This window comes from Typopeltis vanoorti, chromosome 13, assembly GCF_054136105.1.
Source record: "Typopeltis vanoorti isolate ZY-2024b chromosome 13, IOZ_Tvanoo_1.0, whole genome shotgun sequence".
Classification (NCBI taxonomy): domain Eukaryota; kingdom Metazoa; phylum Arthropoda; class Arachnida; order Uropygi; family Thelyphonidae; genus Typopeltis; species Typopeltis vanoorti.
The window spans coordinates 101,354,051-101,365,155 of NC_143561.1; the positions used below are offsets into that span (position 1 = coordinate 101,354,051).

Sequence of the window (11,105 nt, forward strand, 5' to 3'; positions counted from 1 at the left end):
TACGTTGTCATGGTAACCGGAGCAAATTTGAAAAGACTCACAGAAGAAATTACTATTTATATTTTATTTAATTGTGCGATGATGAGATAGAATTTAAGAATCTTTAGCTATTCGACCCACCTGCTTTATTTTTTTCAATCAGCTTTCTTGAGGTCGTTTTTTTTTTCTTTTATTCTCATAATTTATGAATATACAAAATAAGGAGAAAATTTATCGTGGGTGCGATAAGGATGGCAATTATTCGATCGATCACTTTTATTGCTGACAAAGTTCCAATTAATCACCGCTTGTCAGATGGTGCGGGGAAGTAAAAAGGTCTTCCGTGAGCATGTAGCGGACGATCATTATCCTTCTTTGGTGTGGTCGATTGGAATTTTTATTGGGGAATTTTTCTAAGCGATATTTTTCTCTTTTTACTTCTGCATATCACGTATCATCAACCACATATTGAAAAAAAAAAATTACATTTTTCTTCTTAAGACCCAACAACAACAAAATTAATTTTCAAAAACTCTAAGAATTCTTCCTGATACAAACCTAATGGAGCTTCCCATTACATTCTTTTTTAAACAAAAGTTTTGTACGCTTTTTTCCCCAAACACACACATTTTGTCCATAGAAAATATCTTAGTAACGATTTTATCATCTAAATAATCGTATTTCCGTGGTGAATTTCAATGGTAGAAGGACGTTGCCATGGTAACTGAGTTGAATAAGATTTACTTTTAATTATGAAAATCACACGTGTCTTTGAAGCTTACGTAGCTCAGTCAGTATAGCCGAAGCACTTTGGTCGGAAAGACCTGGGTTCGATTCCCTCGAACCCAGATCTTTCGTGAAATTTCAAACGGAATTTCACGATTTGAGAAATAATAAAATAATTTCTTTCTTTCGAAACAGCCATGGAAGACCAATGTGACATTATACGTTCGTGTTCCTATAGCAACAATAGATTATATGAGCATCTACCAATAGAGTGGGAGAAGAATTTAAGTCCTTAAGAGCAAAACATGCTTTGCCACAAATATGTGAACTACATACATTTTTAAGAGGAGATATTCTATTAACTACTCATAGAATACTTCGTGGTCATATACAATTGGTGTGATAACAATCGAAGCAACTGGTACATTATGACGTCATTCGATGCTACAGCAATGTCTTATTGGAAACAAAAATCGTCTTATACAAAAGCAAAATACGAAATAGCCTCCAGATATTAACAAAGCACTTCTGATTATCACATTTCAGCCAAATATTGCAATTTTATTCACATTTAATAATAATTTTACATAATTTTAATGTTCATAATTTTATAGAATTGTTCAAAATAATGAAAATAAATAATTATTTCATATATTTATGAGACAAGAAAATAAAAAATATTTCTATGTGCATACATTTTTTTTTAGTTTATTCGTTTCAGAACGGATGTGTTATGGCTTTCATGGCGTCACACGCAGAATATTCTTTTGTTTCAGCTAATGGAATATTATATTCCATTGTAACAATGAGGATAGTTCGGTAACAGGAATATTCACTGCATGATTGTTATCCTAGTGATACGACTATTAAACGAAGAAAAAAACCATTAAAAAATGTTTGTATGAAGAAAATATTCAATGAGATAATGATAATGCGAGACTATTCGTCGTCAAGGACACGTTTTACTTCGTCATTTACAATACGAAGGATCTCAATGACGACAGGTGGCGATAATTCTAGCAACAAATTTCTGCTAAATTGCTTATTAATTCTTTTGTCACGAAATAATTCTTGAGTACAAGTTAGCACACTATGCGCGCTGAAGATGTAGTAATTTATATATATATATATATATATATATATATATATATATATATATATATATATATATATATGGAGAAGGTTTTTTGCCTTGGGAGTAATATACCTTAAAGATACCAAGAAATTTTATACTTGGTTTTAATCCTTTTCCCAAGTAAGCAAAACAAAGTTTTTGCTCGTGAAATATATTCACGTCAGAGCTACTTCTATATACATATAAGAGGCTAATGACTTCATATGACTTGCCTTAGTATATATCCCATAATGCAAAGCACCCCCCCCCTTTCAGGCGTGTGTAAAGCAATGCATACTGGGAAGGGCCACTATCCAGACCGGTTTCCACCTTTACTGAGGTCTCTTTAGTGGGAGCCAGGCCCGGGAGAGATACCAAGGTTGAAGTAATGCAGAAGTCATATATATCTCAACCTTGGTATCTCTCCCGGGTCTGGCTCCCACTAAAGAGACCTCAGTAAAGGTGGAAACCGGTCTGGATAGTGGCCCTTCCCAGTATGCATTGCTTTACACACGCCTGAAAGGGGGGGGGGTGCTTTGCATTATGGGATATATACTAAGGCAAGTCATATGAGGTCATTAGCCTCTTATATGTATATAGAAGTAGCTCTGACGTGAATATATTTCACGAGCAAAAACTTTGTTTTGCTTACTTCGGAAAAGGATTAAAATCAAGTATAAAATTTATTGGTATCTTTAACACACACACACAACACACACACACACACACACACACACACACACACACACACACACACACACACACACACACACACACACACACACACACACACGCGCGCGCGCGCGCGCGCGCGCGCGCACGCACGCACAATAAATGTACGCCACCTTTACCACGAGTTGCCTAGTGTTGCACTACGTGCAGCCGCAAACTTGACTTAGTTGTCTGTTTGCTTACTTGGGAATTAGGATTAAAAACCTAGCTTATAAAATTGCTTGGTATCTTTAACATAATATATATTCCCAAGGTAAAAAACTTTCTACATCTTACTCTCATCCTGAGATTTTTATTTTATTTAATGAGGTCGAAGCACCTTATGGCAACTTGTTTAAGTAAAATATTTATAAGCTCTGTATTACTTCACCCTGCATTTTTTAGGTCTGGCTCCCACTGACGAGACCTCAGTAAAGGTCGAAACCGGTCTGGGTAGTGACCATTACCTTAATGCATAGCATCATACATCTCTGCAAGGAAATGTGCTTTGCATTAGGAGAAAATTCTAAGGAAAGTGATCAGACCTTACTCCACCTTTACAGCGAGTTGCCTAGTGTTACAAACTTGACTTATATATATATATATATATATATATATAATATATATATAATCTGGATCTAATCTGGCGACGGCCCTGTATATATATATATATATATATATATATATATATATATATATATATATATATATATATATATATATATATACAGGGCCGTCGCCAGATTAGCCCGCGCCCTGAGGAAACAATTAAATATCGCCCCTGATAGATTATAAGAAAAATATAAGAAAATCTCCAATTGCTATTTTGTTTTTATTACAAGAGAAACATTAATGCAAAACGATTACATAATAATATTAATTAAATGTTTGCTCTACAGGGATATCTCACAATAAAACCATTTATAAGCTCTTCTAAATTTAAATTATATGCTATGTCGATACAGTTGCTAGACCAACCAATCTTTCTTGGGTCCTTGCTGTTCACAAATAATTTTTAATCAGTTTAAAAATTATTTACGCAGTATCGCTACGCTAACAGAAATTGTTAGCGTATCGACGGCGCTTACCACGAGCGCCCTTGTTAAGCCGTGCCTTGAGGCAGACTGCCTCTCTCTCTGTATATAATATAGTAATGCAATAAATATAGTATAAATGTAAAGGCTTAATTATGACGTCATAAATATATCCTAATGGAACCACGAACTCCTCTTTTCTTACTTTTATCCCAGCCTTAGGAAAGTGAAGATGGATCAAAGGAAGCTAATGGATAATGCAAACACGATTACGGATATGGCAAAGGTAAATATATTATTTTTGCTTTATAAATGATGTATTCATCTGCTTTATTTTTCTTTCTCTTTTTCTATTCTCTATTTGAAATTCAAGAGGCAATAAATGAAATGTTTACAGGCTGCATTTTAACGAAATATTAAAATAATAATCTATTTTCATTCTGAATAATGCAAGATTAAACATCTAAGAAAAAATTGCGTGATGGTTGAACTACGTACTACGTTTTTATTTACACCTTTCTGAATCCAGCGAGCTGTAATCGTATTATAACGAACATAATGGAGGTAGAAATTTGAAGAAGAAATGTTTAAATAAAGCTATTCAATTTTATAAAATATCCTATTGAACGTTAATATTTATAATGATACCATCAAAAGAAAGCGATAGAAACCAATACTGAGAAAACAGCTTCAGAGTTCGTACCACTCCCCCCCCTCTCTTCCCGACATACTGTTATCAGCGATGCTACTCATATTCAGATTTCTTATTTTTATAGACGAAAAATCTCTTGTTCAAAGCGGTGATATGATTGAGACATTCAAATTACTGAGGAGTTTTTACAAGATTAATTCAGAGGAAACATTTTAGAACAGATCTGGTGGTGGGAAAACTAGGGGCCATCCATGGAAACGGAACAAGAGTGTAGTTAGTAAGCGTTAGAATTAGTTTTTTTGCTAGGAGAGTGGCGAATGAGTGGAATAAGCTGCCAGAGTCTGTTGTGGGTGCCATGGCTGTGAATGAGTTCAAAGCAAAGTATGATAGATATTGTGCGAATGCTGAATAGTTCTTGATATAATGTTTAGGGCTTCCCTCGATTAGTTTATGAACTCCTTGGAGTTGCCCGTAATAATAATAATAAGAAGAAGACGAGATTTCTCTTCTTGGATAACTCTGACTTTTAGTCTTTTTCTTGGCATAAATATGTCACACCAACTTTTTCCTCAGCATCCAAGAAATTGGGTTTTCTGTTTTTCGCTAAATCGTTACTTTACTTCGAAACATCTTACATTTGGAGTAGATGTTCCTCTCAAAATCCTAGAGATAGATCATAGTGACGCTCTTTTGATGTTGCATGTCCAATGTATAACATCACCTCTCACCAACCAACAGGCTGTTTCGAGTTCCGCTGCGGGCATGGATGTTCAATTGGAGATGATTTTTATCGACCGATTTGACACACATCCGCATTTATTGGACGCCTGAAATGGCTTCAAAAAGTTCCTTTTTTAGGGTATCTAGTGTAGGTTTGCTTAACCTATCCATAGTGCTAATGTAACATTGCTTTATAATCTTTCGTAGGCGAAATTAACATAAAACATTACTTATTCTCTTTCATATAAAGCTCAGGCAAACAAGTTTATCAGAATTCGCATCGTTGATTCCCACAATGTAATTATATTCAAACACCTTTGACAGATAGTCGCCATCCCATTCACAATTCAAATGCAGACAAGAACGTCTCTTCTTCTTTCATTCCTTTTTATTTTAAAGTCTCCTTTCTTAAGTATTCCCTAAATAATATAATGTAGGCATTCAAATCTCACGTTAACAAGCTTCCTGGTATTTCACCACTCTCTATTTATCTCTACATCGTTACAACAAACTTCCAATCAGGCAGCGAGCAGTGTTTAGTGTTGCATTACATAAAGACATGCAGCAGAGAGCAACTCACCATGTTATTCTCGACCCTTCAACTGTCTCCTCGGGGCTAATCCTAGTTCGATAAGCAACTGAACATCATCTTGTGCAACAGATATTCTTTGACACTTCCAAGCTTAGAATTTCAGGTCCAAACACCCGACAAAGTTTCCCCTTAATCCCTCAGTTCTCTGAATGATGTTGTGTGTGTTGTTCTCTGATCCCCAGCGTATACAGTATTACGTGAAAAGAGAATGTTCTTAAAACATTTACCCCATTAATGTTGATTGACGTCACAACGATATCCAATAATCCCCAGGGAGATTTTTGTTCCTCACTTGTTTATAATAAAAATATTTTGGAGTATCTGCGAAAAAGAAAGTTCATGAAACAGTAACAAATGTGTGACATTGTTTGAAGTCTACGAAATATTCAGTGCAAAAAAAAAAAAAAAAATCGCTTGAAGTGTCATTGTTTTCCACTAGGGGCGGTGTCGGCGCTGGGTTTAATTTTGAATTTCAGAGTGATCCTCAGAGAATCGGGCTATTGCAAGGTTAGTTTTTATTTCTTATTCACCCGTTTCATAAATAAGATACTGTTCTGTACGTGAAACAACACACACACACACACACACACGGGAATCAAGAGTGAAAATTTATGTGCTGTTTTCTATGGGCACTTGGGAATATCGGGGTGATAGGATTAAGACATGACTCTATTTTCTTTTGAGTTATTCTTGTTTTCTCAGAATCGTAAATTTCTAAAAGATAATAAATCTGCGCTACAAAATAACGAATATTTCCAAACACTTCGATACTGTCCCGTCTTTCCTATCTTGTGTAAAGTAGCTAATCAAACATATAAGAAAGTCTAATATTTTTGGATAAACAAAATTTCTTGTGTACTTTAGTGATTTTTTGAATATTATTAATTCAGTAAAATGATTAAGGTATTTTGAGTTCTTAATTATTAATTAAGTTTTTTTTTTTAAATCACTATAGTGTTTTGTTGTTATTTTTTAATTATTCATAAGGTATTTGGAGTTTGATCGTTTATTATTAAAAGTATATTGGTTTGTTTAATTGTTCGTTAAGGTATTTTGATTTCTTAACTATTTATTAAAGTATTGTGAGATTTTTAATTTTTTTTATTCTTTGTTAATATTTTCAAGATATTATGTTAAAAATCTTTATTAAACTTTTAAGATATTTTGATTATGTTATGAATCGTAGTGCTTATTTCGCATTTGAATTATTTCGATTATCTACATTTGATTAAAAACTATATCTTGGTCTTTTACTAATATAAAGAGCCAAAAGGCTTCAGTTCGGCGATGCAAAAATTATAAAAATCAAAGTGGATATGAGATCCAGCATTATTTCAAAACCGAATGTAGAAACTGTAAAAGTTTCGTAAAAATAAGTTGACCAGAGAGCTTACGAGAATACGCCCGTAATTTATACTTTTTGCATCGCCGAACTGAAGCCTTTTGACTGTTTATTTTAGTAAAATACGAAAAATACACCTCTCTGGCGTTTCAAGTTCCTTAGTATTGAAAGAGAGTTTTTGCTCTCTTGAGGTTTCTGCCTGGACTCTGAAGAGAATCAACCAGTTCGAAACAGCAATCAGGCCAGTGAAACCTTATAAAAAGATAGACCAAATTAGAAGGCGAATATATGGGCGCCTGGGCAGCATGAAATGTTTTCTAAAGTGGTCCTCGCTAGGGCAACTCTTATATGTCTGTGGAGGGTATCCCGTAAGCTCTTTGGTCGACTTATTTTTTTAGAAACTTTCATAGTTTCTACATTCGGCTTTGAAATAATGCTGGATTTAATATTCACTTGATTTTTATAATTAACGGTCTTTCTCATTTTAATCATTTAGTTTAATTTCTGTTACTATCAAAAGATATTTCTGTGACGATTGAAGTCGTTTTCATTCATCAGCTAACTTTTTCATCTGTTGTTCTTGCAGACGCAGAATAATGTCTATGAGTTGGTGTCAGACATGAACCAAAGGCACGAGGTCATAGAGGAACGCATCACTTCACTGGAAGAGAGACTGACCGTTATCCAGGAGCAACTGGAGGCTCTTCCAGAGGTCATATCACGAACCATCATCCAGCTACCGATAATGACAAGTCAGACAGCACCTCCGCCACAAAATCCAACTCCTCCAGGAGAGCAGAAACACATTCATCTCCATCCAGATGATGCCGCTTCTTTAGCGGCCAGACCGTCATGGACTTCGGCGAGTCTGAGCTCTGCGAATCGCAGCGCCCTTCTACCTCCTCTCGTACCCCGAGCTGTGTCCACTGAAAACTGACGCCGTAATCCTGTAGGTTAAAAAGAAGGAAATTCCCATAGAAAGAAAGTGCGATGCGAAATGGCGGTGATTCGCCGATTTCCAAATCTTGGATTTCACTTTAAGGGAGTTGGTGAGGTCAACTTTGTGTATAGTTGACACCACACCACTTATACTTGAACCAGATCTGTGGTTATTTAAACTTTATCAACCAAAGAAAACTCATTGTCTTCGGTGCATCACAAATAAAGATTCATAAACAAAGAAAATTAAAAAAAAAAAAAAAAAGTCAAGTCAACAGAACTAATGGTAGCCATGGAAACAGCGTTCGTCCATTCCTTGGTTGTGTTTTTCTTCCTTTCTCTCTTCCACCGGCTAAAGAATACGCTTCCTGGACGTTTAAAGAAGACTTTAATTCGATCTCAATTTCTTCTGGTGCTGTAACAAGTGTGTATGCATGAGTCCATTGGACTTGAATGTGCTTCTCATAATGGATCGTGCATAGAACGCAGGAGGACCGTCCATGTATAAAACAACGCTAATTTGTGGGACTGTTTTTTCTTTTTCTTTCTTTTTTTTTTTTCAGAAAAGATGTATAAGCATCAGGGAGCGCCCCCTGGTGGTTTATAATTCGCAACAATAGGACTGTTGTTATTTTTCTCTTTTTTACTGTTTATTTTATTAATTATCATGTAAGGCTATTCAAAAGCCTGCTATGTATCTTGAACCCATCTTTATTATAAATATTTTTTATTCATTAAGCAAGGGGGGGGGTGCAAGACAGTACTATTTATCTACCATGTGTTGCTGGATCCCTATGCAGAACACGAGAAGTATTATTCACTTAGTGCCCTTTAAAACACTAAATAATTAAAACGATGGTACCTGTTTCACACAGGAAAGAAAAAATAATAATAAAATAAAAATAAAATCTTATGTTTATATCAACAGTGCTAACACTAGTGAATCAATCTCGGTTCCATTATTGCGTCAGTTCAAGCACGTGCAGCAACAATGAAAGGGAACAAAGTTCAGTAGAGAATGGAAAATTTGTAATTCAATAAATGATCAATTTTTATTGTTAACATTTTATGAAACTGAAAAAAATAAGAAATTGATAGTTTATAGCAAAAACTGTGAAAAAAAAAAAAAACGAAATTGACAGTTTATGTGAAACTGTGAAAAAATCGACAGTTTATTGCAGAAATGATATGCGCATGCTCAACTTATGAAATATGCAAAAACTGAAAGTTTTATAAGACCAGCAGAGCATGCGTGAAACTGATTCGTAGAAATTCTTTCAGCATATGGTATGTTAATAGTTTGTCCAGTGATATTCATGTAGAATTTTCTAGTCAATACGTTATTTTTGTTATTTATTGTTACTTTCCATTTTGCAAGTTGTAATAATATCATATTGCTTGCAATACTTTTCATAATTTAGCTAATGAATGATAAACATAGATTTTAGGGGGGAGAAAAATCTGGTCAACTAACAAAGGAATCATAGTTTGTTACGAACTGTCTACCATCCCCTACTTCTTCCTTTTTCCCATTAATGAGGAAATAATAATGATCTTCATTAATAAATAATTGGGAGCCAAGAAAAAAAAAAGGATTGAGTATATGAACAAAACATTTATTCTTGTAGTAGGCTGTAGTGGAAAGAGAGAAAAAAAAAAAGTACAAGAGAGTGAAAAAAGTAGTTTAAAAATTGTAGAAGGTTTTTTCACTTACATAACATATTATTAATCTTTTTTCCATAAAAGATTAATAAATTATGTATAACTCATGTAAAAAAATATACATATATATATCAAAGTATTTATACTGTACACGCGATGTAAAATTTTCATTTTACATGTTAGGGAGGTGCACATCAGCACTCCATTATAAAACTTCCATTAAGACATTCTTTAGTAATAGCCCTGACTGTATCTTTAGCCTATAAAAGATATTTCTCGACAGGACTTATTTCAAGTGAGTAAGTATATTTATACGTTATTGACAAAAGCCCACTGAGATGCCCCCTGGAACAAAAGACTTCCAAATGAGAAATAAAAGAATAATTATTTCTACTATTTGTTATCTTGTTTTATTTGTGAATGCCAACATGCACATAATAATTCAACGAAAAAAAATTTTAAATATCAAATATTTAAAACAAAGAAATACACAAAAAGTCACATCATATATCAAATAAATAAATTAATAAATATATTAAACAGATATACATTATAAATAAAATATATAATATCAAATAATTAAAGACATCAAATAAATAAGAATAAAATTCAAGATCTGCGTATCCCTTTGGAAGTGCTATTAACATCCAAAGCGCTAGGACGTTCAAAGAAAGCCGTTCTCATTTCGAATCTAGTCGCCGACTAGCGATACATATTTCTAACGTTTACTTCTTCCGGTTCCCAAGTTAGTCGATCTCGAGCATAGCAAACGGGTTTTTTTCTTCCGAAAACTCAATAAAATAGTCCGTAGAACTTATATTATTTGTCGGAAATAGTGTGAACTCTAAAAATAGCATATTAGGGTTAGGGACCACGAGATGGCAACACTTGTCTTCCTCCTCTGTTCATCGGTGCTGTTTACAATTAATGATAATCTTAGACCAGCTATCTCTGATTACCTATTGAGGGGGGGGGGAGTTCAGTCTCCCAAAGTTAGATACGGCTAAAACAGCCTCGTCTACTCCCTATAAGGATACAAAAGGCGTTAGCTTTTTTTTTGATAAAATATCAATTAAATAAGGAACATAAATTAAATAAGTAATTATTAATTTTAATTACGATTACATGATATTTATAGAAATTTCTAGTTTTTAGCATAATTTTCTTTAAAAAAATTGTATTTTACTCAGAGATCAAAGTTCTAAATATTACACTTTATCGTATCATTTGTCCTAAAAGGAGGAAAATATAAACAAATATATCAAAAAGAGATCAAATGTTTATCATAAAATAAATATAACGATATTTTAAATAAAGATATATAATATAAAATAAAGAAATTAAAAATATTCGTATGCTTGTACGTTGTTTCAAATCCATTCAGTAAACAGAAGCACATTACTGCCAACACTGATCTATTCAATATACTGAGCCTTTTTTTTTCAATATGGTATAATGTTCAATGTTCTTCTAATACTGTCATATTTTTGTGTTATTTTGTCGATTGTGTAATAATAAACTTTTTTTTTTGTAAATTAAAATTCTTATCCGATTATAATTTACATACACTACATCATATATAATTGATAAAAATAAATAGATAAACAAGATGTATACGAATAATACATTAGAAA

At 33.5% G+C, this 11,105-nt stretch overlaps 1 protein-coding gene across 2 annotated transcripts in view; it reads left to right on the forward strand.

Annotated features, from left to right (window-relative positions):
• SK (small conductance calcium-activated potassium channel) overlaps nucleotides 1-9,866 on the forward strand; it is a 384,830-nt gene extending 374,964 nt beyond the window's left edge. For both annotated transcript variants that reach the window (XM_090402307.1, XM_090402305.1), the window contains exons 8-9: nucleotides 3,781-3,850; nucleotides 7,457-9,866. In XM_090402307.1, the coding sequence (XP_090258433.1) occupies nucleotides 3,781-3,850; nucleotides 7,457-7,807 (421 nt within the window). In that variant the 3' untranslated portion in view covers nucleotides 7,808-9,866. The remainder of the gene's footprint in view (nucleotides 1-3,780; nucleotides 3,851-7,456) is intronic.
• Nucleotides 9,867-11,105: the final 1,239 nt, after the last annotated feature.